This window comes from Cavia porcellus, unplaced genomic scaffold (assembly GCF_034190915.1).
Source record: "Cavia porcellus strain 051 isolate PalLab524CR breed Dunkin Hartley unplaced genomic scaffold, mCavPor4.1 scaffold_18, whole genome shotgun sequence".
In the NCBI taxonomy this organism is placed as follows: Eukaryota; Metazoa; Chordata; class Mammalia; order Rodentia; family Caviidae; genus Cavia; species Cavia porcellus.
The window spans coordinates 57949913-57976307 of NW_026947501.1; the positions used below are offsets into that span (position 1 = coordinate 57949913).

The 26395-nt window shown below is 58.3% G+C and overlaps 1 protein-coding gene and 1 long non-coding RNA gene across 6 annotated transcripts; one reads left to right on the top strand and one right to left on the bottom strand.

Annotated features, from left to right (window-relative positions):
- Positions 1 to 3241: 3241 nt before the first annotated feature.
- Ctbp1 (C-terminal binding protein 1) lies at positions 3242 to 26395 on the bottom strand. 5 transcript variants are annotated; one of them, XM_063230073.1, is made up of 10 exons: positions 26209 to 26368; positions 19480 to 19667; positions 17177 to 17331; positions 14529 to 14673; positions 12922 to 13128; positions 8550 to 8764; positions 7930 to 8060; positions 7166 to 7293; positions 6789 to 6906; positions 5653 to 6579 (listed from the first exon to the last, which is right to left on the bottom strand). In XM_063230073.1, exons 2-10 carry the CDS (start codon positions 19484 to 19486, stop codon positions 6393 to 6395), a joined length of 1293 nt encoding a protein of 430 aa, XP_063086143.1. In that variant the 5' UTR covers positions 19487 to 19667; positions 26209 to 26368; the 3' UTR covers positions 5653 to 6392. The 5 variants fall into 5 exon arrangements, with proteins under 5 accessions (XP_063086146.1, XP_063086143.1, XP_063086144.1 ...); XM_063230074.1 differs by lacking the exon at positions 26209 to 26368 and adding an exon at positions 25385 to 25836; XM_063230076.1 differs by lacking the exons at positions 5653 to 6579; positions 19480 to 19667 and adding an exon at positions 3242 to 3356 and having other exon boundaries at positions 26209 to 26395.
- LOC134471382 (uncharacterized) lies at positions 3733 to 5243 on the top strand. The gene is made up of 2 exons (XR_010040827.1): positions 3733 to 4011; positions 4361 to 5243. It is a non-coding gene; the product is annotated as an uncharacterized LOC134471382 (long non-coding RNA).

Sequence of the window (26395 nt, forward strand, 5' to 3'; positions counted from 1 at the left end):
CACATGTGCCCGCCTGGCCAGGAGAGGCAGCCTGGGCCCCTGGCTGGGGACAGCAGGGGGATCCACCTGTCACTCCTCAAGAGGCCTCCGCCGCCTCTTGAGGCAGAGTGCTGGGTTCCATCCAGGGCATCCCCAGTCATAGCTCCCAAGCACCTACTCCTGGCCTGCCAGGAATCCCAGCCTTGGCCCCGATTCACCCATGGCTCTGGGTGCAGCCAAGGGCCCCTGGAGCCCTGCCCATCTGTCCACGTTAGCACACAGCACGTGGCACCCCTTTGGGAGACCAGATCCTGGCTGGGGGTGGAAAATAGTTGAGGAAGGCCATGGGACAACAAGCAGTGTTTGGAGCCCAAGGGCAGAGGACTGCTGCTCATGGGCAGGCAATGCAGGGCTTGCCTGTCCTGTGGGCCATGTGCCAGGCAGGGGGCAGCCTGACCCTGACCACAGAGCAAGGGACAGAAGACCTGGCTGCCCCCGGAGGCTGTGGGTGGAGCACGGGGGACTGATCCAGGCACAGGCCAGAGCCTGGCATGGGGCTCATGTGTCATGAACGCGGGGACAGAGCGGCCTTGGTGGCACAGTGGCTGGCATCGGCCATAGGGGCCGGCATAGCCCAACAGCAGACAGAGGCCCTGTCACCCTGAGCTCATCTGGGAAACCCGGGCAGGGAAGGACCTTCGGCTACCCCACAGCCGACCCTCCAGGGCCACACACCCCACCCTTGCGGCCAGGCCAGCTGGCCCCAGAACAGGGTTTTCCTGAGCAATTTCCAGGATTCTGCATCTGCTAAACCGATCCCCACCGTCACTGGAAACCTGGCTCTGTGCCTGCCCTTGGCCGCCTATGGCCTGATCTCCCCACCCACTACCCCTGGCCGTGGGGTGCTGCTCAGAACTACACCCCAGCTCAGCAAGGGTGAGGCAGGATCCCAGGCAGGATGCTGGCAAGAGGCCTGGGCCACCTTGCTTCCAGCTGCAGATGGAGCACTGGGACCTTCTGCCCAGCCCTCGCTATCCCCCCAACCCCCAGCTCAGGCCTGACCCAGCACTAGGCAGCACCCACAGGTCCAAAGCCAAGTGGACCCGATGGCTCAGTGGTTGGAGATGGAGGCCAGGGAGTGGACGCAGAGGCGACTCCTCTGGGCCTGGTGAGGGCCACTTCCTTGGAATGCACAGAGCAAAGCAGGGGAAGCCCTGGCTGAAGGCCCGGCAGGTCTGTCCTGGTGTCCAGGGGCTCACACAGGTGAGTAGCACTGCCCTCAGCTCATGTGGTTCCAGCTCCTGTTTCAGTCAGAGTTGGGTTCCAGCTGTGTCCCCTGCAGCCCCACCAAGCCTACAACAGGACCCTGGATCTGCTCTGCCATCCTCAGGACATGGAGGTGGGGGTGTGCACCCTGCCATCCTGTGTCCTCCTGGACCTCCTGAGGATGAGTCACAGAGATGCGGGGCCCCATCCCACAGGCAAGACCCCCTGCCTTAGCCTACCCACCTCTGGGGATAAGGTGCAGGGGCCAAGCACTGTGGAGATGGGGCCAGCTCCCACCCTGACCCTGGCACTGTCACCCCAGCCCTGATCCATCTAGACATTGGCTGTCGTGGTCCTGACAGTCAGGGACAGTCCCCTTCAGCCCAGCTCCCTGGGCCCTGGGCACTTCTCTACCAGCAGCCTTGGGGCTCCAAGGCGCAGGCTCCTCACAGGGGAAGGAGACCTCAAGGCTTCAGCTCTGCCTGGGAACGAGACCTGGCTCTGGGTCTCCTGTGGTGGCACTCGGCATGGTCCTTTCTTGGAGATAGCAGTGGGGACAGTCATGTCCCTGGTCTTTACCTTAATGGTTTATTCAATGTCTGCAAAACTGTGGGAACCTCAGGGAGCATGGGAAGACACACTGGGGCCCCCACCCCATCCAGCAGCAGGAAGAGGCATGCATGAGCCTCAGGACACGGCGAGGGTGACACTGCTCAGTTCCAGCAGGTGTCTGAGGTCGCCCATGTGAAGGGAGCCGGCAGGTAAGCCAGGCACAACCAGAGGCCCACAGGGAGCAACAGCGCCCTCTGGACAGGACGTGTGGTGTCACACACGGGGCATGTCTGTCTTGCCAGGAGGCACTGTCAGGATGGGAGGCCATGAGGACAGCCTAGGACGGTGGTGTCCCCAGGCAGTGAGAGAGGGCGCAGTCAGGGCTGGGGAGGGATGGCATTTCCTGCTGCTATGTGATACTTCCGGGGCCCCTCCCTGGTGCCTCCCACGTGTACCTTGGAGGTGGTTCAAACCCTGCGCCTGAAGCATGGGCTGCTGGTGCGAAGAGGGAGGTGCCTGGACCCAAGTGGCAGAGGTGGTGGGGACACCATCATGTTGGGTGCTTGGTGCCTGGGGGTCCAGTGGTCCTGACGTGGCAAGGCAGACATGGCCGAGGCCAAGGGTGGCTGACCAGGCAGGAGGAGGCCACAGGGCCACTGGGTGCGGGCTGGTCAGGGGCATGGTGCAGCCAAGGGACCAGATCCAGATGGTGCCTCCTGGACGCAGGGCCCGGCCGGTTGCTGCCCTCCACCTGCCCGCTGCTCTTTGATGTGCTGTTGTTTTTTGCTGGAAAATCAGTTCTGCAAGTGCTGTTGGGGCCCAGCCAAGGGCAGCTGGAGGCCGCTTCCTGGCCTCCGTGGGGCCTTTCAGGCCTAGGGCGGATGCCAGCAGCCGTGGGCAGGAGGCTGGCTCACTGCCCTGTCTTTGGTCAGGCTGCCCAGAATGGCCCGCCACCCTTAACCCCTGCCAGGCCCCTGAGCAGCACCCTTCCTCTGCCTTCTTTCCTCTTCAGCCAAGCCTCAGGGCAGCCACAGGAAAAGCAGGTGTCCACGGACATGCGGGGGGCCAGGCATCCCCAGCCTGGACATAACCTGCTGCCCTGCCCTCCAAGGCCCCTCCTCAGCACACTGCCCTGAGCCTGCCCTGGCTCCCTGGGTTTATGTTGACCATAGGACCCTTGCTCAGCTGGACAGCTGCACTCTGCCAGGCAGGCTCAGCCTCATTATCAGCCCCCTCCAGGACAGCACTGGCCCCAGGTCCCAAGCACGGCTCAGCCTGTTCCTGCTGCACGACTGGCAGCCCTGCTGTCCCACATCCCTCTGCATCAGCTTTAGTTACCCCACTGCAGTGTAAAACCCCACTGATTTGCTCCCTCTTGATCAAGTTTCAGTTTGCACCCACCTGCCCGTGCACGCCACTCCCCGACTTCCAAGGCTTTGGGGTTCAGAGAGCCCATCGGTCATAGGAGCTGGCTGCTTTCTCCCTGGCCTCTGATGACTTCTTGCCGCTGCTGGTCCATGCTGGTCCCTGGTGTCTGTAGTTCCCAGCCCCAGAGGCTTCTGTGTGGATAGATCCCACTCTTCCTGGTAATGCCCACACTGCTTGCTTCGTGTTCTCATCTATGTCACCACGACACCCAGGGCGACATGGGACCCTCTGGCCATAACTGGTCTCACTGGTGAGGACTCAGGCCAGGCCGGGGCCTTGAACCACATGAGCTCCTCCCGCGACACCTGGCCTCCCAGGAAAGAAGCATCGACATGAGATCCACTTCATAGCTTGGACAACTTTGATGACTTTTTCTGTCTCTCCTGCCACGTAGATCCTGGAGCATACTAGGCTGTCTCAGATGTGGGCTGAGCCCTGCCCACCTCCACAGCAGCCTCTGAAGGAGCTGGGTGCAGACAGGGGTCCCACTCTGACCCAAGCATCAGCTTTCCTTGAGGAACGCAAGCTCACATTCAGCTTCTGTAACAGTCACAGAGCTATCTAACCTTTCTGCCTTTTGTGCACCTTTTAGCAGGTGGTGTTTTTCATTGCTTCTGCATCTCCAAGGATTCAGTCATCATGCATCACAGCTTGTCACTCTGAGGACTGTGGAACATGATGCACTTCCTTCTTTCCCTGACACAGGAAGTTCCTGTGGCCCTTCCGGGAGAGCAGTCCACATCTGTCAAAGTTCGCAACTCGCACACTCACAAGACAGGACTTCTGGTACTTATTTCTATACTTTCTTCCTTACATCTGGCCAGTTTTATCAGTTTCACTATATTTTTTGCAAAAAAACCTTGGATTTCCTGATCCTACCACATGACATTTTATTAATTTCCAATTCCCTTATCCACCTAAGTTTTAAATTTTATTTGCTATTCTTCTATTTGCTGGGCAGGTATGTATGCAATCTCATCTTGTCAGCCCTTCTTTGCTAACCCCTGCACTTCAGGGGATGTGGATGGGGCCCAGGACTGCCCTGCTCAGAGAAGGCGCCACTCATTACAGCTATGGGGGGCCCAGGGTCATCTGGGCGGCCAGTGCATGCCCATCTTGCCTGTCTCCTTAACAGCTCCAGGCCCTGTCATGCCTGACTGCACCGAGGCCACCTCTGCTGCAAGCTGTGGTCCTGCCTGCCACTGACAGAGGATGACGTCAGACTGAGTCCAGCCCTCTGATTGGCAAGACCTGGCCACTCCAGGAGCAGAATACACTGCAAAGGGGACAAACAGCACAGGGACAAAGGAAATGTGAGCAGTGAGAGGGTGCTTCCTGTGCCAGCCCACATAAACACAGGTGTGGGGCCCAGTTCACACATGGACTGGAAGCGGGCACATTGTTGGCTGTTGGGTTCACCGCAGCAAAACTGCAGGGACCAGAGGTGAGTGTCAAGGCAAGAGCCACTGACAGAGTGCATGGAGCACAGAAACTGCTGCCACTGGTGCCTGGCAGGGCTGGGGCAGCAGAGGCCTCAGGGCCACTGTCCATGGGAAAGGCACTCAAGAAGTCAGCCGGGCAAGGACAGAGGACAGTGCAGGGCCCCTGACGAGCACACAGGGCTTCCAGGGAAGCCCAGAGGCTGGGCTGTCCCTGCCCCGCAGACACCCACAACCGAGGGATGCATGATTTCTCTGCAGGCTGTAAGGGTGGCTACTGCTGTGTCCAGATGCCTCCCCAAAGCCTCACGGTCCTAGGACCTCTTCAGAGGTGGCCAAATCTGAAGCGCATGATTGGTGTCCACTGATTGGCTTGGCATAATTCTGCAGGGTCAAGGGGTGAGTGCTACACTTGCCCCAGGGCAGGTAGCCAGACACAATATAAGGGGGAAAAAAAAAAAAAGAGTCTCGTTTCTCTCACCATGAACTGTCACCCCTCTGCCATGTGCCACCCTGCTTTGGAGCCAGCAATTATACACTAAAGCCTTCACAACTGAGCTAAATAAACCCTTCCTCCCCTAGCTATGAGTGTCAGGTATTTTGTCTCAGCAATGAGAAAAGTAACCAAGACAGATGGTCATGGCAGTTTCCGCCCGCCTCAGCTAGCGGGGGCCCGGACATCTGCTTCCCTCCTCTACCAACCCCAATTCTCCTGGCCACAGGCCTGCTGGCAGGGAGCTGCGTGGTAGACATGGGTGGGTGTGAGCTGGCCAGTCCCACTCCCATGGGAGCCGCTGACCAGGTGAAAAACCCCACAGCATGGGGCAGGCATCAAGGCCTGTGGCCCTGAGCACAGGCTCAGCACACACAGGGAATGAGGCCCACTCCCAAGAGACCAAATCAGGTCCCAGGGGCCACAACGGGCAGACAGGGACAGAGACTCACTAAGGGCCCTGCGAGACAGAGCCACTAAAGTGGACACAAGGTGTGCTGGCTCTTTCTGGGACTTTTATTTCTTTAAAATAATTCATACAAATGGTTACAGTCACAAACATGATTTTAACCAAAAATATTGCTAGCCTACCACATCAGCAGGACGGCACCAGCGCGGGCAGGGACACTGCACCCCTCCGCCTCCCCAAACGCACTGCTGCGACCCTCTCCCGGCTGTATCGAGACGCCGCCTTCATTTGGAACAGGGGTTCATGCCAAAATTAGGAAAAACAGCATCTGTTTTGTTTTTCTAAATTATTCTAAAAATAAGACAAGCAGGTAGAAAAAACAATGCACTGTGTGGCATAAAAAGAAACATGGGAAGGATTCATTGTCCTGAGAAGTGTGCCAGCTGCCTTGCTGGGCACGTTCCACACAGAGAAGGGGCAGGAACCCAGACTGACTTGCTGAATGCTCCCTCAGGTTTTCTTTTTGTTGACAGCTAAGCAAACAAATCCTCTGCAATGTTCTAAGAACTGTACACAGACAAGAACATCCATGATAGAATTAACTACTAACTTCTTTTGCTTAACGAGGAACGCAAAGGACACAGGACAGTGAGCAGCCACAGAAGGGACAACTACGGTCGACACAGGGGGCTGCGTGGCCTCGCGCCGCCTCGCGCCTGCCAGTCTCTGGGTGCCAAGGCCGCCACTGGGCGCCACCTCTGGACGCCCCGGCCTGAAGTGCACGGCGCCCTCCATGGGGCGCTGAGGCTGGAGGGCTCCTCCCGGGCTACAACTGGTCACTTGCGTGGTCTCTGTCTGCCTCGGGCTTGACAGTTTGGCCAGGAGAAGGGGCGTGGGGTGGGTGGGCCACAGGGGGTAGGCCATGGGATAGGGACATGGCGCTAGGGACGATGCCTTCGACAGCGGCAGGGATGCCAGTGGGGGCCACGCCCACGACACCTGGGGGGTACCTGCTGGAAGGAGCATGAGGAGTAAGACCCTTGCAGGGAGGGCTTGACATGCCACCCAGGCCCAGCCCCAGCAAACAGGGCCTCTGAGGTAACAATGTCCCTGCCGGCTCCCAAGGGGCCCTCGAGAGGTCCTCACCCTACTGTGGTCCTCGTCCACAGCCCTGGCTGCCCCAGAGGCGCTAACTGTGCTAGCTGCTCCATGTGCCACTCACCTGTAGGCAGCCCCATTGAGCTCAGGATGCACGGCAGTGGGGTCCATGCTGGCCCAGTGGGTGGCCGCTGTCAGGTGGTCCTTGTTCACACAGTTTCTCAGGCTGTCTGGGATGCGGCCTGGGTGTGGGAAGGGCAGGGCAGTGGGTCACCCAGAGCACTGCCCTGCAGGGCCCGGGGCTTCCTCCCCACAAGTGCTGGGGTCCTGTCTGTCATGGACTCAGTCTCCCGCACAGCTTGCTGACAGCGCAGCCCGTCAGGTCTTCAGTGAGTTCTGCCATGCGTGTCAGCCTGGTATCCCAGTTGGGAGACCCAGAGTGTAAGAGCCAGCTCGGTGGCCCAGAATCCACACACAACCTGGCAGTGCGGCGGTGCCCACCTGTGATGGCTCGCCGGATCTCTCGAGCGGCCTCCTCACGCATCTCAATGGACGCCTGCTCGCTGTACCAGGCAGCATGCGGGGTGCAGATGAGGTTGGGTGCGTCCTTCAGGGGGCCCTGGCTGAAACTAATGACACATGGGCCAGTTGGGATAGTGTAATCAGTGCCCGCCCCGCCCCCAGGCAGCTAATGGCAGGGCTTAAGCTCCTGATGGGAAGGGCGCACCACACAGCCTCCAGCCCTGAACCCCGCCACCTTCTCCTGAGGCTGAGTGCCCAGCCTGGGTCTTCTCTCTGCTGGGCTCCCAGGACATGGGACAGAGGCTCAGCCTCCCAGGGTACAAGGCACACTACACTCCCAGCTCGCAGAACAGGTCACAAGCTGAGACACTACAGGTCCCCAGGGAACATCAGCCTGAGCAGCACCAGAGGCTGGCATGGTGCCCAGCTGGGCAGTGTCTGAGCCCCCAGAAACCACCATGGGCACCAGTTCTTGCCTTGCCCTGACAAACACACAGCCTATAGCTGGTCATTCTACTCCAGGACAGCCATTTTCCATGTCTCAAGGCCCTGGGGCTGGCTCCCAGCTGCCCTGTGGTGACCCCTGTGCCACCCCGAGCATGCCCTATTGAGATGGCTGTCTGGGTCAGAATGGTCCATACAGCCTCATGCCCATGGCCCTGACCAGGGTGCCAGCCTCTCCCCACAAGCCACAAGACTGTGAGGTTGGAAAGCACCATTGCCATGCCCTGTGCAACTAGCACCTGAAGGGCTCAGACTCGTGCACGTCCAGCGCTGCGCCTCGGATCCGCCCCTCTTTCAGGGCCTGGGCCAGGGCCTTCTCATCCACCAGCCCGCCGCGGGCCGTGTTCACCAGGAAAGCTCCCTGTCTCATCTGCAAGGACAGCATAGCAAGGTTGGGAGATGCCTCCCCACTCTGCACCACCAGAGCCACCTCCAGCCCCAAGGAGGGCTCGGATGGTTGTGGAATCCCAACACTGGGCCACCAGCCCCACCGTCCTCCCACCCCACCACAGCCCTGTGCCCTGCGCACAGGAAGAAGAGCCAGGCATCGGGTAGCCCTGAGCGTGGCTCTGCTGCAGGGCCCACATCCAAGGTCCAAGCAGCTCACTTCTCATGTCCCAAGGCCCACAGAGCCATCCCCTTTGCCTCCGGACACCACGTTCACCCTCAGCACACCCACCCACCACAGCACGGCTTTTCCCAGCCAGCCGCTGCCCACTGAGGCCTTGCACCCGGAGCTCATGTTCCACGCCTGTGCCCATGCACCAGACAGTCCTGGGGCCTCACAGACAGCAGCTGGCCTTATCCTCCAGCCAGCTTCAGGGCCACACCAAGCACACATGCACGGACATCCACACACCTGCTTGACAGTGAAGTCGTTGATGAGATGGTGGTTGTGCTCATTGAGGCCGCAGTGCAGCGTGACGCAGTCGCTATGGAACAGCAGGTCCTGCAGGGTGCTCACACGCTGCAGCCCCAGGGCCCGCTCCACACCATCCGGCAGATACGGGTCGTAGAAGAGCACATTGAAGCCAAAGGCCTTCGCCCGCAGTGCCACTGCCTGACCCACGCGACCTGTGGGTCGGAGGGGTGTGAAACTGGCCCTATGCAGGGCTATGAAGCACTGGGGTGTAACAGAGGTCAGGGACGGCAGGTGGGGCAGGAGGCACCTGTCACCAGCATAGGTCTGCCGTTCCAGCACCTCAGCCTCCAGCTCTCTAGTGACTCTGGCCCCGCCCATACTAAGCTCACTCATCAAGCAACACTGAGACCTCAGCTCCTGCACCCGCATGTGGCATGGCACAGGGCCTCCAGACACACAGGACATGGGCAAATGCCTGCCTCTACCACACAAGGACAGCAAAGGACTGACATCGCAGGCTGCTGACTAAAGGTGGAAGGAGGAAATTCCTTGAGCTGTGTGAGCAGGTGCCAGTTTGACAGCAAGGAGAAGCTGGGCCAGGACTCAAGGGCCTGGTAAGTCGAGGACTTCAGCCACCAGGGCAGGCCTGCACAGACAGGGGTCTGCACAAGCCACTAAGATGATGGTAAGGATCCAGATGATGGAAATAGCAAGAACCACGGACCAGAACAACAGGACCCTGAAGTCCAAGGGCCTCACAGTGCCTGTACTGGTCAGCGAGGAGCAGCTGGAGAGCAGACTGAATAACCCAGGACTACAGAGGGCTGTGTGTCATCCAGAACCGGGATGAGCACTGCCTAGGCTGGCAGGAGCACTGTGTGGGGTGCCAAAGGGTGGGGTGCAGGCAGAGAAGATGCCAGGTACACAGTGGCTGTGCTGTCACTAAATACAGGACACAGGGTGGACAGATGAGGCAGGGTACAGGATGGGCGAGCAGTTGGCAAAGACCCTGTTGCCACAGATGTCCTTTTCTAAAATCTAGGCAGGTGGACAGTACCAGGAGCTCTGCAGTCACCTGAGCTGCCTGCCTGAGAGGAGAGATAGTCCCAGGAGATACGAGGAATACAGGTCACAAGAAATCATGACATCAAAGAGACAAAGACACAACTTCGAATGAAAAGAAAACCTACTTAGAAGCAGCTGACCACTGATGTCCAGATGTTACATTTGTTGGAGGAAAATGGCACAGTAGCTGTGTCAGAACCAAAGGCAAATGTGAGGAAACCGGTGACAAGAGTGGATTCTAGGAGAGAAATAGCACCTCCACGAGGAACCAAGCAGAAGGTTCTCAAACTAAAACCACACTGTGAAGAACTGCTGGGCAGACCTGCAACACAAGAGCCAGCAAACTCAGAGACAGCAGAAACCACACACACTAAAGCCAAGACAGAAAAGAACTACTAGAGGTTTTTCAAAGAACAAAAATGGTAAATTCAGAGGGGAAAACGTTAAAAGATGCAGCACACACACACTAACCCACAGGAAGGTGGGCAGCTGTGTGAACATCCGACCTGGGGCTCCACAGAATCCATTGCAAATGCCCCCACAGTACAACAGTGAGACCCCACCCTTGCTCAGGACCAGGACCCTGGCCACACACAAGACTGCTGGCCCAACAGGCCTCACAAAAGGCAACAAACAATGACACAAGACACAGAGTCAGGTAAGAAGCATATCTGTGTTCACCTGCAAACAACCCAGCAACGTGTATACCAGATCCAGAGAATCAACGACTGGGATTCAGAGAGGAGAGAGATCAAAGGGCCAGCACAGATACCAAGCGTATCTCTAAACACAAAGAACCAACGGCAGAAAGGGGACACGATAGCACATGCTGGGAATCCTGATACAGTACTCTGGGAAGCTGAGGCAGAAGTCTTAAACCCAGCCTGGGCAACTTATTGAGACCCCATCCCGAAATAAAAAAGTAATAGTACAGGACACTTTTAGTTTTCCCTAAAATAAAAAATAGTCAGTGCAAAGGCCATGGGTAATTCTCAATATAACCAAACCAAACCAACCCCCCGCAAAAAAAAAAGGAGAACACTAACCACTGGAACACAAAAATTAAAAATGCATTTAACAGAATTAAAATACTGAGCACCTGTCTGGGTTGTGGTTTGGTGGTAGTGCATTTACTTAGCAGGTGCTAGGCCTTGGCTTTGATCCTAGCACCAGAAAACAACAAAGAAAAACAACAAAAAACTAGTAAGTTTACTAACTGTGAGGAAATCTCCTTAGCTGAAAATTACAAACACTACAAAGGAAAATGACACGAACAGAGAGCTGTCACGTTTGTGCACTCCAAACATAAACCCAGACACAGACTCCAGCAGGCAGGGGAGCCCACGCTCCACCTACACAGCAGGTGGCTTTTGGCAGAGTTGCCAAGTGTTAGGGAGGACCTGACAGGCAATGCCACAGGTCACCACATCACACACTATTGTAACCCTAAGTGGCCAGGCCCCAAAGCTTTCAGCAGAAAAGGGCATCTTCATGACCCAGGCCACAAGGCATCAACCTAAAGAGAACAAAGCTGCCTTTCAGCGACACAAGCTGTTCCACCCAGATGCAGAAATGAGGGGCCAGCGCCCAAGAATGCATGCCTGGCACCAGCCACCCAAGGAGCCACAGAGCCTGACCCCAGGAGGAACTAAGGAAGCGGGTGAAGGAGGCCGCAGTGGGGAGCGGGGGAGGCCTCCACTATGAGAAGCTGTAGGTCTCAGCAGAAAACCACACTGCCCCAGGTCCTCTAGAAAGGGGGCTGGTGATACCACATGCTCACAAGACACAGCCATCGTGAGCCAAACACACACCTGCCTGCAGACTGCTTGGCAACTTCCCCTGCTTGGTGACAGCACTGCTCCTCCTGGGAGGCATGAGTCACGTGCCCAAACTCGGCCACAGCAGCGTCACTCACAGGGAACTGACACACGGCCATCGCCAAGCCACATGACAAGGCCCTGCCTGTTGCCAAGGCCCATAGCAGTGGGGCATAACACCCTGAGGACAGGAATAGGAGCCCCACTTCATGGCTGCACCCTAGCAGCACTGAGGAATCTGATCTGAAGTGCTGGAGACCAGTGTGGCTGCCATGGGCCAGGGTGGTACAGGCAGCCGGGCAGCACCAACATTGAGATCCTTCAGGGTGGACCCAGCATTCTGCCCAGTGTGCACGTCAGACAGTATGTGAAAGGAGAAGCAAGGAGGGCACAAATAGCCAAGGAGGGGGGACAAGGCACAGGCACCAGGCTAGCACGGGAGACAGCAGCTCCTGGAAGTGCCATGTGGGAGGATGCCAGGCAGGGACCATACAAGCTCTGGCTCATGTGCTTCTCCAGAGCGGCCCCACAGCACTGTCCCTACTGCCAACTGGGGCAGCCTGGACACGGTGTGTGGAAGAGGCAGGCAGTGGATACAGGGGGAGCCCCAGTACGGGCTACGATGCAGGAAGACCAGGATGCAGAGGGGCAGAGGCTAGGGGTCACAGGAGGGAGCCCTGGGCTGGCAGCATAGGGCCACCTGGTGGCCCCAACAAGCAGAGAGGACTGAATCTCAGGGGCCCAGGCAGGAGGTGGGCCTGGGGGCAGGGCAGGGGGGATCCGGAGACGGGCCCATGCCCATGGCCTCTCCCAGCTGATCAGATGCTGGCCAGTGTCACAGGCAGACAGCAGGCCAGGCCTCAAGAGCAGCCAGCTGGTGTACCCCACAACCTCAGGACACGGCCGCACAGCCACACGCCATCTTCCACTGCAGCAGGGGAGGGACATGATGAGTATCTGCATGACAGCCAGGGTGCTGGGCACCATCCTGAGTCTGACCTGGGCTGTTGCCCTCCTTTTCCTGCCTGTGGGGGGCACCTGAAGTCACTAGGGCATCGAGAAGCCACCATATGAAAGGAGGGCACCGCTGGGGATGCAGCTGCTAGACGAGGGCCAAGGTACCTCAGAGCATCAGCACTCTCCAGAAGAGGCCGCTCTTGCAGTGGGGTGGGGTGTCGAGGTCAGAGGATGAGCTGGCACAGGGATGTGGGCAGCTGAGGGGAGGCGGCCAGGCTTTCTCTCCTGCACTGACAGCATCAGGGCTGAACCAATGGGCGCGTGTAGGATGAACGTATGTGGGGTCCGTGTCCTGTGTGATGCCAAGCATGGAGCACTGTGCTCCCATGTGACCTCTATGTTGAGACAAAGGCCTGGTGCCCAGTGTGAACTGTGTCTCCTCCCTCCCATCCACGTCTGAGTCACGCCCCATTGGCGCACATAAGCCTGCGCCGCACAAGAGGAGCTGGGGGACCGATGCACCAACGCACCTAGTCCAATGATGCCCAAGGTCTCCCCGCGGATCCTGGCGGCCCCCGAGGCCACCTCGCGGATCTGCTCAACACTCTGAACACGTGTGCCTTCCCGCAGTGCCTGGTGCAGCCAGGTTGTCCTTCGATACAGATTCAGGATGTGGCACAGGGTCGAGTCCGCAGTCTCCTCCACAGCTGCAGCAGGCACGTTGCACACAGCGATGCCTGTGGAGACACAGGATGCACGTGTGGGCTGTGTGGCCAGCTCCACATGGTCACAAGGTCTGAGGGCACGTAGGGCCCGGCAAGTGCAGGTGCACAGGGCCTAATCCACCTCCACCCCAAACACACTTTCAGCCCCACTTACAGCTTCCACTTGTAGCAAGCACAGGGACAGGGACAGAGAGACATTCTGAGGAAGCCAACACAACAGCCTGTTCCCCCCAGCTGAGCCTAGCTGCTTATAGGCCTGCACACCCATCCTGCTGGCTCTCCCCCCCTGGACCCTTCAGTCATCCTGCAAGGGCCCAGTACACAACCACCCCTACCCCTGCCCTGGGCCACATCCCCAGAAAGGGACCCTTCCTCCTCAGCCTGGACCACAGAGTCCACAGCCCCTCTTGCTCCCACCTCTGTTGTGCCCCACACAGAGGTGATGGACGGGCCATGGTGAGACCTGTCCCAAGTGCTCAGGATGCCTTCTGACGAAGGAGGCCCAGGGCAGGATTCCCATCCCCCAGAAATGGTTTATCAAGAAGCAAGAGACCAAGTGGAGCCAGCCACACAGCCAGTGAGACTCTAGCACTCCACCGGGAGAAGGGCCATGGGGACCTGGAAGCCCAGCCCAGCTGGCCCTTGGATGGGGGCAGAGCCTCGGACTGTGGGACCACCAATGGGGAAGACGGCACAGGCACAGGGCCTCCATCTGCTAACGGACATCCCTGCTCAGGATGCCACTGGTGCAGAGGGAGCTGCAAACAATGCAGCCTTCCCAGCCCAGCCCCTCAGCTCCCGCCCTCGCTGAGGGTCAAGGGGAAACGCCAATGGTGGCACTGTGGGGACGACCCCACCTCACCTCACCATCCCAGAAAGGGGTGAAATGGACAAAAAGACATGAAAAGCCCACCAAGCAGCTGGGCATGGCTGTAGCACACATGTACAGGTCACACAGAATTCAGAGTATACATGCAAACATGTACACTGTGTATGCTGTGGATACAAGCCCTCACGTGCATGTATAGGTGTGCAGGTTCTTGTGTGTGTGTGCAGAACAAGGCTGGCCCACAGGCCCTCAAGTGAGTGTGCACGTGTGTGCTAGGCTATGTGCTGATGACTATCCTGGAGGGGGCAGGGCCCAGGCGGCCTGTGGCTGAGACACGACACAGACCTGTGACAACACAGCTGGGCCTGGAGCCTAGCTAGACCTTATGCTGCTGAGCACAGAAGACTCGTGATCTAAGCCGCCCAGCAGCCCCTGCCACTTCCCAGTAGCATCTACAGGGCCTCACCTGACCAACCCAACCTTGCAGCCCAGTGGACCCTGTCCTGGGATGTTAAAGCAGAGGGCCAGAGGCAGGTACAGGGAGGGCCAGCTAAGGAAACCCACTAGTGGCCTGAGCTCCCACCTAGGTCCCCAGCAGACTTGATGTCAATGTTGTCGAAGCCACTGCCAATCCGGACGATGATTCGGAGGGCTTTGAACTTCTCCAGGTCCTCTCTGGTCAGTGTGATAGTGTGGTACATGAGGGCGCCCACGGCCTCATTCAGCACCTGAGGGAGAAAAAAGGACTCACTGGCCCACCAGGCATTGTCCCAGCCCAGGAGTCCAGGCTTCCAGTCTGGGCAGAGGCTCTAGGATCAGGCAGCTGGGCAGGCCACACAGCAGCTACAGCTGTCCTTGCAGGGCACCCAGCCTATAGCCCAGGCACCAGGAGGGGATGCAGCAAGGGGGCCATCAGGACGATGAGTGAACACTGGTTTGGACACCAGGAAGGAGAGCCTTGAGGACAGGCACACAAGGCACAGGGCCGTGCAAGTGCATGGCCATCTGGTGCAACACGGCTAGAGAAATTGGAGAGGAACCCCACATCCAGTCCTGATCACAGGAGCAAAGCAGAGGAGCGATGCCCCAAAAACTCCTCCCACTCCTGTGCAGCCCCAGGAGTGCTCAGCCCCACTTCATGTACCCTACAGCCACACCTCCCCATGTGTACCCATGGTCCTGCCACCTCCAACCCTGTGTCCACTGAGGAGGCCCTGCACAGGACCCTAAGGCTCCTCCTGGTCCTGGGGCTCCCACGATGTGGCCAGCAGACCTGATGCTGAGCCTAGCAAATGACCCTAGGGTTACTCCTCCCAGCCCATAGAGGTCCCTGGGCATCTAGGACACCTACAGAGCCACAGCCTTCCTCTCCCAAGGCAGTAGGCCTGCACTGCCCTAGAGGACTGGGCAGGTGCATCACCCACCTGGACCCACTTGGGCCTGGGCAGGGAGGAGTCATGGGGGCCTGAAAACCCCTTGGGAGTGACCAAAGCTATACAGGTGACCCATGGATACCCACTATAGGAAGAGCTGCATCGGGTCCCAGAGATGTGAGACAGGCCCTACAGCTGGGGACAGAAGGCGCCTAGCCTGCACTGGGGGCAGGGCCCTTCCAGGTGGGGCACAGGGTGCTATGCCTGTAGGGGATGGGGGTAACTCGCTTTTCACCCCAAGTGGCTAGTTCACCATGGCACCAGTGCCTTTGGTCATGACTTTCAGTGAGTGCTGGCTCCTGGAGACCAAGCTGGGTATTCACTTCCTTGAGATAATTCTTAGTGATAGACACTGTGCCTACCACACAGCACTCTCTCAGGCTGTGTGGGCTTCACACAGCTGTGGATACCAGCAGCCACTCCTACCTGGTGCTAGAACCCCCAAGACTCTACAGTGTAAGATACCACCACTGTGCTTTAGCTGTCTCCATGCTCTCCCCTCCTGGCTCTGTGTATGTGACTGCAGCACTCCTGGCTTCCATGTTACTGCCCTGAGGGCCTGGCACCTGGCTGGCTGCCTGTTAGCTCAGCATCACAGCTGCCCAGCCTCAGTAGACAGCACCCAGGCCCTGGGACCCCAGCTGCAAGATATGTTGCCCTGGGCTACAGGCTGTGCCCACAGTGCTGTGCGCCACTAGCTCAGCTGCTGGCTGCTCCGTCAACATGGGATCTCTACTCAGCCCCATCCTGGTTTCTCCTGGGCCTTGATCCCTCCAACCCCCAGATCCGGTGAGCTCTGGAGACATTCTTCACCCTGTGCTCAGGAGGCAAGATGACACCATGGCCTCCTCTGTGACACTCAGCACATCTGAGGCAGGCCTTGATCACCCTCCTGCACAGAAGCCACAGGCCCAGGGTTTCCCTGGCTGGCTGTGCCCAGGCTCCTGTCCTGTGGCTCCTGGCATACAGCATCCTGTGGGCTTCAGGACTCTGGTAGTGTCCCATTTCCAGTCAGCAGACAAAGGGGATCTACAGGGCTTCCCCTGGCCACACCTGACAGTGGGATATTGGAAGTCAAGTCCTTGCTCAGGGGCACAACCCTCCAGGAAGCAGGGGACTCCAGACCTGGTGAGTAGTCAGTGGTAGCATTCTGAGCACAGAGCCTTTGGGACTTCGTTTCCCCCGGCTCCATCTCCAGAGACATCCTTTGCCACCATGGTCTTTCTGCTACAGTGCTAATGTCTTCCATCTGTGTGCTTCAAAACCAGGACTTCCCCCAGCTCCTGCACACACAGCAGGTCTCCTGCAGACAGGTCAGGCAGGCGAGTGTGGGGTGTGCCTGCACACTGGGTGCCTTGGCTTTCCAACTCGGACTCTACTTCTTCTACTGCCCCTGCAGACCCTGGAGCTGCCACAAGCAGAGCCACACAGGGCCACGGCCACCCACATGCAGGTCCTGGGCCAAGACCCTTAGCTCATCAGAAAACTCTGCGGCTCTGCTGCCATCTCTAGTGAGGAGACCCTTCTGTGTTGTTCAGCTGTAATGACACCCATCACGTGGCACAAGACCCATGGGCACTCGCATCCCAAGGAGGACACATACGAGTGGGGTGCTGGATGGAATTGGAGTCTGCCTCTAGGACCACATGCAGCATCCACTGACCATGATGGAAGCAGATGAGGGGAGGGGAGGGCCATCTCTGTCTCCACCCCCCAATAGCACCAAGCACAGTGACGGGACCACTCCTGCTCAGCAGCCCAGGGTGTACAGGCTTCTACTGGCAGCCCTGGACCTCACCTTCTCGTGGATCTCCTGTGTAGACTGTGCATCACAGAAGGCCACTGTGGCCACATCCTTCAGGATGGGCATCTCCACGGTGCAGTCCCGGCCATCGAGCAGTGCCACCAAGGGTCGTGGGTGCAGGGGCCCGTTCATGATCGGAGGTCGGACACCTGCAAGACAGAAGGAACCCTTAGCTTGAGCCTGCTGCCTGTAGCCCCACATGCCCAGCACTGCCCAGGCTTCCTGTGCTCAAGGACTTTGTAAAAAGGAAAATAAAGAGACGGTGGGCAGGACAGACTGGTGTCTGCCACAGCTCACCACTGCCTGAGCTGACCCAGGCTGGCAGGACCCCAGAGCCCTGGCTGGGTGGAGATGCCAGCACAGGTCTGTGAAGATCCCTCGACAACTTCAGAAAAAGGCCTGTGCTGCTTCCCTGCCTGAAGCTGCCGCACACCTGCCCAGAGCCTACAGGGTGACAGGGAAGGATGCGCCTTGCCTGGCTTCCAGTCTGTAGATGTCAAAGATTAAGACGCTGCAGTGCTGGAAAAGGCCTAAAATACACTCAAGACCCTAAGTGCCCCCATTCCTACCACCAGGCAAGTGAGAATTCTTAGGCCTAGGAAAAAGGCCAGTGGTAGTGCGCTTGCTTGTGAGGTCCTGGTTCTATCCCCAAAGCTGCAGAGGGTGTAGGCATTGATAGTTGGGTGAGGTAGTGCACACCTGAGATCCTAGCACTTTAAGGGGCTGAATGAGGAAGCTCATAAGCCTGAACCAAGCCTGGACATCTATGCAACTTAGCAAGACCCCACCTTAAGAGTAACACAAAGTACATATATAGAAAGTGCTGGGAGTGTAGCTCAGAACAAAAGCCCTTGGTTCAATCCCAAATACTGCAAACAAAACAAAACAAACAAAAGCCCCGCCAATTCTTTTCAGATGTAAAACAGCTGACCATCACTGGGCCAAAGAAGAAAAGAGGCTTCAAAGAACAGAGGCCTGGGTGCTGCCCAATGACCTCTTCCAGGACAGAGCCAGCCTCTCAACCCACAGACCTTGAAAGCCCTGCCCAGGAGAGTGAGGTCCCCAGGGCCACCAGGGCCAGCACAAGGGGATGCAGAAGGCACAGGAGGGGTGGAGGGGACCAGGAGGTGGAGCCACCAAGCAGGCCCACAGAGCAAGCAACCAGAGGCTGCAAGGTCTTCAAGGACAGGTGGCCAGCATTCTGCTCCTGTGCCTGCAGGGGGCAGTGCCGGACAGGATCACTTGCAGGGACCAAGGCGCCCTGCAGCTCCCTCCACATGCAGCGCCAGGCCTGGAGTGGGGCACCGCCACTCATGCAGCGCAGTCTCATTTGCCCAGAGTAGAGCTCTCAGCCATGCCCCCCCATTGCCATACCTACATGGACAGGAAGGTGTCTCAGTGACATATATCTCACTTTGGGCTGCAGACCAGGCCAGGGTTTGCCGCCCACTGTTCTCCTCTGTGCCTGAGCCTCCCAAGGTACTCACACAGCAACCACCTTGCCACGCCCAGCAGGGACAGACAAGATATGCGATAGGTCGCCCTCCCAAGCTGGACTTGGACAGTGTCCCCTGTTCCTCTAAAAGCATCTGTCAGCAGGTGAGACAGCTAGTGCATGCCCACGTCGGCACCCTCCGCCTTGCTAAGATGCAAGGAAAGGGGCAGCCCACAGCACAGAGCTCTTTGAGGCCACGAAGCAAGTCCTCAGAGTACAGGGAGACCCTGCCAAGATGTGGCTGAGGCCTTGAGAGACCGGTGGGCCCACTGAGCCAGTGAACAGCCTGGTCTCAGCAAGGACTCCTAGGCTGGCCAGGACAGAGCCCGAGCCCATGTTCTGGTCTGAGAAAGGACAGGGCACCTGTGATACTCCTCCCAACATCACTGAGCTGCCCCAGGCCCCAATGCCAAGGTCAGCCCAGCCACAGCCCCAGAGCTACCCGCACATGCTAGGATGCCTCCAGCGGCAGCAGTGGTAGCAGTGGCCACAGCAGCAGCATGGCCCAGGTCAGGCACTGACATGTTTACTGCTCAGCTGGGATGCAAGCCACATGCCTAGCCCTGCTGATCCCTCCAGGTTTCCTGGACTTTGTAGACCCTGAAAACACCACTCCATGCAGGTCGGCCAGGCCTCAGCAGTACCCTGCCTCACAGGAACACAACAGAAACGTCAAGGTGGGAACACACACAGGGGCCAAGGGCCTCGGCCATAGCAAGCGCCAGAGGACAGTGCCCTCTGAGATGCCCCTGCAGGCCATGGAAAGCCTTGCTCTGCCCAGGTGCAGGAAGCCCCTACCAACCTGACATTGCTTAACTGGGGAGGGGTTTCCACGACCATGAACTCGACTCTCCAAAGCCTTTTGTCTTCAGAGTCCCCAGGCAGAACTGTGTCCTGTCACGGAGCCTCATCCCACGTCTTATTGTGTCCAACACAGCTCGAGGCTGCTGCTCCACGACCACCACTGGGCCTGCGCCGCTCAATGTCTCACTAAAAATCAAACACAAGAGACACATTAATGAGAGCCCGGCCGCAGTTCCACGAGCTGGCAGTGCTGTGCAGACTCAGCCCCCACATCCACAGGAGCACAGTGCCACACTGACCATAAAAGGGTCCCTCAGCCCCACCCGGCATCCCTATGTGGCAGTAGCTCTGGGGCCATGAGGAGCCACTGGCACCTGGAACCAGCGGCACAGGCAGTGTATGAGCCAGCAGGGCAGAGCCTACATAAAGAAGCCATGTCAGTTCTGGAAGCTTCAGTCTTAGGGTGACTGTGCCTAGCCTCTGTGAGGCTTGGATACTGGTCTTCCAACAAGGCCACCCAGGTGCCAGCTCTTCTGCATCTTTCCCAGCACCTCAACCAGTCCTGTTGCACCTGCAGGAGGCAGCCAACCAAAGCCCCACTCAGTGTGGCCATAGTGGCAGCCGCTGGGGTGTAGGTATGACACCCAAACATGCCAGCAGGCTGAGGGGCTGTGGGTGAGCACAGGTGGCCCACTGTTCGGGATGCGTCCCTGCTCATAGCACCAGGACACCATGTAGGGGCTGACCTTGATGTACAGCTGGGCTCCACACTAGCCAGCAGTCTAGCTTGGCCAGCCCTACAGCAATGCAGATGGTGGAGATAAGCCAGACTGGCTGTGGGTGGCATCTCTTGCAGCTCTACAGAAAGCGCCACACGACCACAAGTCCAAGACACCAGCAGGACGCAGAGCCTAGCACACTCTCAGGCCACCCCCAGTAAACCTCTTCCCCACTTCCCCGTGTGCATGCACTGGGCTGCCACTGGCTTCAAGAACAGAGCCAGCTCTGGGGATGGCGTGAGTAGCTCAACACAGACAATGCATCACCCGCCAGTGACTAGCTGTGCCTCTGGTCCTGGGGAACATGGGGTAAGCTCCTCAGGGTGCACAGAAGTGGCAAGAAGAATAAAGTCTGGAAGCTGGGCCAGCCACCCATGGCAAGCACAAGGGGAGCAGACAGCATGCTGAGGAGACATCACAACAGAATAGGCCTCAAGGATGCCCTCATCAACACTGATGGAACCCTGCGGTGAGCAAGCACATCAGTGTCCACTCACATGGGTCAACACAGCTGCTCTCAGGGGGCAAGGCTGGGAAGGCCACCTGCTGCACCCAAACCCACCCATGCTCTTCCTGCATGGCAGGACTGCACTCTTGCTCCTTCCTAATTGGGGTGATATCCAGGAATAGCCTGTGGGGCTGGATGGCTTGTAGCCTTGGGAACAAGAGCCTTCACCTTGGAACACAGCACTGGCCCACACCTGGCCACGCTGCCCCAGCAAGTCTCAAGTTCCACAGCCTAGTGCAATGGGAGATCAGGAGCGGCCTCCACTCATCCCAGTACTGGGGGCATATGGGCAGGGCTTCAGGACCCATGGTACTCCTCCACCTCACTGGAGGACAGTTCCTGCCCACGGCAGAGACTTGGCAAAGGCAAGACACATGCTGAGACCCACAGCTGAAAGCCCAGGTAACTCCACCATCTTCAGGCTCACTGCTTGTCTGCAGCTAGCTGGGCCTCACTCATATCACAGGAAGCCAGGAGTGCAGGAAACAGTTCCAGAGCACTGGTGGGCCAGGCATGGCCAGCGTGGCCCCAGGCTGCTGTGAGGGACACACTTGAGGCTGTGGAGGGGAGGAGGGTCAGGGGGACCAGGCCTGGGTCTGCCTGTGAAGACCCTGGAAAAGACAGCACCCTCCCAAGGTACCAGTGGCCCTGCACTCCAGGCACAGTGGCCAGCACAGGCCCAGGCCTGAGGCAAGGCTGCCCCCTCCACGGCTGAGAGGAAGGCGGCTGGCATCCTGGACACCCTTATGGCCTATGAGAACCAGTCTCCACAGAGGCCCCACACTGTGCCCTGTGCTCTCTTATCCTGTCTACTACTGACCTGAGTGGAAAGATTTCTCATGAAACGTGGTGACTGCCATCGTGTCATAGGACCAAGTGCCACCTGGGGCTTACACACCAGCCTGGACAGGTGTCACGACCTGATGAGCTCTATCAGACCCGGCCCCTTGGCCAGGCGTGGTGCAGGGGGACTCTGAATGCACTCCCCCTGCCAGGCCACAAACACCCCGTGGAGCATCCACCAGGACAACGGGGCTCAGAGCTGGCCCACGCTCCATCCCAGCAGTAGCTGACGTGCGCTTCAATGGCCAGGTAGCCTTGGACTGCAATGAGATCCAGAGACCAGAAGCCTCCAATAAAGGTCATTAAGGGGCAAGGACACCAACTATGTCTATATGGCAAGTCGCCCGGAGGCCCCTAGTGATTCCATAACTCAAACTCAGCATGTGAGTCACAAGAACACAGACTACACATGAAGGACAGTCCAGCTACTTACACCTGACAGCCAGGAAGGTCCCCAGTTAGCCAGCAGAGCTCCAGCACCCCTTTCCAAGTGAGCCCAACCTACTCCTGCCCAGACTCAAACTGGCTGATTCAGAGGGAGGCAGCCCCTGTGGGAAAAAAAAGTGGCTCTGCTCACAGAGGCAGACAGGATGGGCAGGTGAGGTGTGACACCTGTGTGGCCAGCATACCCTGGGGACAGCCGCTCAGACTCAGGGTGAGATGCCAGTGTATGGCAGCTGGTGGCTAAGGCAGGAGGGCTCTGGCCCAGCTAAGTGTGTGAGCAGGTGCTGAATGACCATGTGCGGAGACTGCACCCGAGGCACTAGGAGTGGCCTCTCTGCCCTCGTGGGTGATCCCGTCAATACCTCCTGCACCACCTGAGTTCCAGGAACAGAGCTGGAGACTCCTGTGCCCATCAGCACTGCAGCCTCTCCCTGCAGGCCACACGATCACTCAGCTGGGCAAGAGAGGCCCTGCCTAACATAGCACAGAATGCCTGGACTCCCTCACGCTCAAACACAGCTCTAAGGCAAGGCCACCAAGCTACCCAAACCTCCTGCAGGCTGGTGGACGGCTGCAATACACTGTGTCTAGCCAAGCAACTGGGGCAGAGAAAGGTATCAGAGGACAGTGGCACAGGGTCTCAGGGACCCAGACACACACAGGCCATGGGCTACGCCACCCTGTCACACACGGGCAGGATGGCAGTGTGGGAAGACAGATGTGGTATGAACACGTCCAAGATCATGTACAGAAACAGGTTATGCAAGGATCAATCTTCAGGATTTTAGAAGCCACAAGTGCAGGGTGCTATGGAACATGGGCCATGCTCACTCAGGTCCTCAGGAACCCCAAGGGGTCCTAGGACCAGGTGCCCTATGCTGAGCCATCTCAACCGCCAAGCTGCATAACTCAGGCCCGGAGGTTCCCAGCCAGGCCTTGGGCTCTGGGCCAGCACATGCGCCCCTCACAGCCCCATGAGATCCACAATCCCAGACTCGGCTGCACAAAACCTGCCCTGAGGCAGTCCCTATCCTTGACCAGAGTGCTACAGTGCCCACTACCCTACAGACTAGGCCTCTGAGCCCAAGTCTGCCTGGCACTAGCCTCTCTAGTCCCAAGCTTGATTAAGAACTCTGTCCTGGGAAAAGCCAACCCACTCCTCAGTGGGGACAGACCCCACTCGGTCTCTGCTGTGTCACCCCAGCTCTGCCAGCAGCTTCCTGACTCAGTCACTTCCCTCTCTTTCCTCCCTCCCTCCCTTCCGATGCCAAAGCCAGCACTGCTCCCCAGCAGCTCTTCAAGTCACTAAGTTGTCCTGTGGCCAGCCACTTGGGTATTAGAGAACAGGGCATAGTCATGTGGCCAGGGTAGAAGCTGACTGATGGGAGTTGGGTACAGGCCAAGATGGAGCCATCTGCTGGGCAACAGGTGCCAGGACCAAGATCCCAAAGAGACGGCAAGGCAGAGTGACTGGGCAGACACAGGACTTGGTGAGCCTCCTAGGACAGATGCTTCAAACATGCATACACTTTCAGGCACTATCCATATGATGCAGGGGCACCTCTCACAGGTCAGGGACAAAATGCAATACTAAGTGGGTTCACTGCCTCACCTACTTCTGGGGATGCTAGTGAACTTCATTATCCCATGTGTAAACTCTTCTAGAGCCCTGGTGCCTGAGACTCCTCTGGCCTCCTAGGAAGTGGCAATGCTGCCCTTGCTGGAAGGGCAGGGCCCCTCATAACCAGTAGATTTCAGGGCAGTCCAACTGAAACATCTGTGGCTCTTGACACCTCCAGCCAGGTCACCCCCACAAAGGCACTGGCTGACCACACTGAGTTCTGAGCGCTGGTAGCTGACAATAGCAGGCACAGAAACACAAGAATTAAAAAGTGAAGGCAGAAGCCAGGGACCTAGATCAGCTCCCACCCTAGAACCCCAGGGAGGCACTGGGCTACTCTAAGCCAGATTCTTCTGCAGAGACAGTCACCTCTGCTACCATGGCTCTTCCAGAAAGATTCACTGACCTCAAGCCAAGTGACAGCTTGTCAGATGACCAAACCGCACACTTCCAACATCCAGAGTGCTGCTGGCTTCCAGCAGACACAGGCCAGACTGACCCTTACAGGATATGCCCATCTAGACATGGACTAGGTTCAGTCCCCCAGGCCCAGCCAAGCCTCCTTTTCTTACTGCAGTGTCCTCAAGCTAAAGAAAAGACCAGAAAGGAAAGATGCCACTCAAGAGGAAGACATGAACAGATCAACCAGGTACCAACCTCACATGGCCCAAGCGGACCACAGCCACCCTGGTTATGGCTGAATGGCTGACAGAGGTCAAGACGAGACTCCACAGGAAGCTGGGCTGCTGGGGTGAGCAACCCAGGCGTGTGCCCTTCCCCTAACCTGGGAGACACCAGGGTCACAGCAGATGCTCCAAGATGAAACCACAGACAGAGTAGGGAAGGTGGTTGCAGAGACAACAGCTAGTACAAGCTGGTCACAGGTAAAGAGGTGCGTGGCCCAACTAAGAACCAATGGCAAGACTGCAGGTGACAGACAGGGCACAGAATACAGACCAAAGCCTTGGAGACAAGAGTATCTGCAGGTCCCAGCAGAAATGCACAGGCCCTTAAACAGTAGTGCATGCCTATAATCCCTGAACTCAGGAGGCTGAGGTAGGATGATAGAAAGTTTGAGGCCAGGCCAAACTATAAAAGAACAAAAGGAATCCACACACCCTGTTCCACACTGTATGTGACAGACTCCCTCCCTGTGCCAAAGGTCACCTCAGACATGCAGGTTGTGCCTGACAAGAGTTCCAGAACCCCAAGCCACATCTATCATCTTAAACGATTGAAGTAAATACACTTACTGCCTACTGTCCCGCCCACAAAACTACCCCTGGGCTTGTCACACATCACTTGTGACCCTAGAATGCAAGTTGGCCACAGGAGCCACACACTGGTCAGAGTGGGCTTGTCACACTTCACTTGTGACTCTAGAATGGAAGTTGGCCACAGGGGTCACACACTGGTCAGAGTGGGCTGGGCCCGTGCTTTTGCCCCGGGGCTCAACCCTCCAAAACACTCCAGGAGTTCAAGAATGACTCACGCATATGCCTGAAGCCCTGAATAGCACCCCTATATGGGAGGAGTGTCCCTTACAGTCATTTACAATGAACAGGCTCTTTATGCCTGAGTGTTGAGAGGGACTCTTGGTGTTTGGCCACAGAACAGGAAAAAGTTCGGCCCCCAAGACACAAATGCCTTCACATCCCATTACCGCCCTGGCCGGGGCCCCACTCACAACCTGACTCCGAGGGCTCACCTTCCTGACTATTCAGGGGACCCGGAAGAAAACCAATCTCCTTTGGTTTTCCTTCCTAGAAGGCACCTCCGTCCTAACCAATCACCAGAGAACTCATCACGACAAGGGTCTGGCCCCGGGCCATGGGGCTGCCTGCGGCGCGTGCCCGGTCCCAGCAGGGCTGGCAGCAGCTAGAAGGCCACGCCCGGAAATGCCCCTCCCCGAGGGTGGAGCGGGCAACGAGGCGCGAAATGACAACGCCTTCTAACAGCCGAGGCCTGGTGGCCCCTGCTCAGCCTGCGTGTCTTTCGTCCTTCCTCGGCCGAATCCCAGACCGGCGGGCGGAGAAGGTGCCCTTGGGGTGTGACCAGGGCAGGTCCAGGTTGCTGCTGAGCGGGAGGCCAGGCCCTGCGACTGCACAGTGCACAGGCGGGCGACAGCTCGGACAGGGCACAAGGTCTGCGCCCAAAGCGGGTCCCCGCCGTGCCCAGCACAGGGACAGACCAAACTCCGAGCCTTCGTCCTCGCAGGAGCCAGCCCTACACTGGGGCGGCTGCCGTCTCGGGAGAGAAACTGGAAACGGCTCCACTGGGGTCGGCAGCCTGAGGTCCAGCGGGACCAACGCTGGGGTGGGGGTCCGACCCACGGCCCGTTTGTCACCTGCGCGGACCGCTAGAGGACGAAGATGCGCACGCGTCCTCGCACGCAGCGGCTCGCGCAGGCGCAGGTCCCCCCCCAGCCCCCCGCGGCGCGCACGCGCACTTGCACATAGTGCGGGCCCCCGCGCGCGCCCGGCCCGGCCCGCCCCCGCCCCCGCCCGCGGCCGGAAGCGCGCGCGGCCTTACCGAGCGGCAGGCCCTTGTTGAGCAAGTGCGAGCTGCCCATTGAAAGACGGCGCCGGGGTCCCCGACCAGTCCGGCGCGCTCCGCCGCCGCGACCCCCGCGTGTGGGGCGGCGTCGGCGCTGTTCGCTGCTCCGCCCGCCGCCTGCGCCCGGCCGCCGCCGTGCCGAGCCGCCGCCGCCGCCGCCAGC

Coding starts and splice junctions, on each gene's coding strand:
- Ctbp1 (XM_063230071.1), bottom strand. CDS start 26,248: ATGGGCAGCTCGCACTTGCTCAACAAGGGCCTGCCGCTCG. Junction 7,294..7,929: donor CACGAGTCTGAGCCCTTCAG/GTGCTAGTTGCA, acceptor ATGTGTCATTAG/TTTCAGCCAGGGCCCCCTGA. Junction 6,580..6,788: donor CTCAATGGGGCTGCCTACAG/GTGAGTGGCACA, acceptor TGCTCCTTCCAG/CAGGTACCCCCCAGGTGTCG.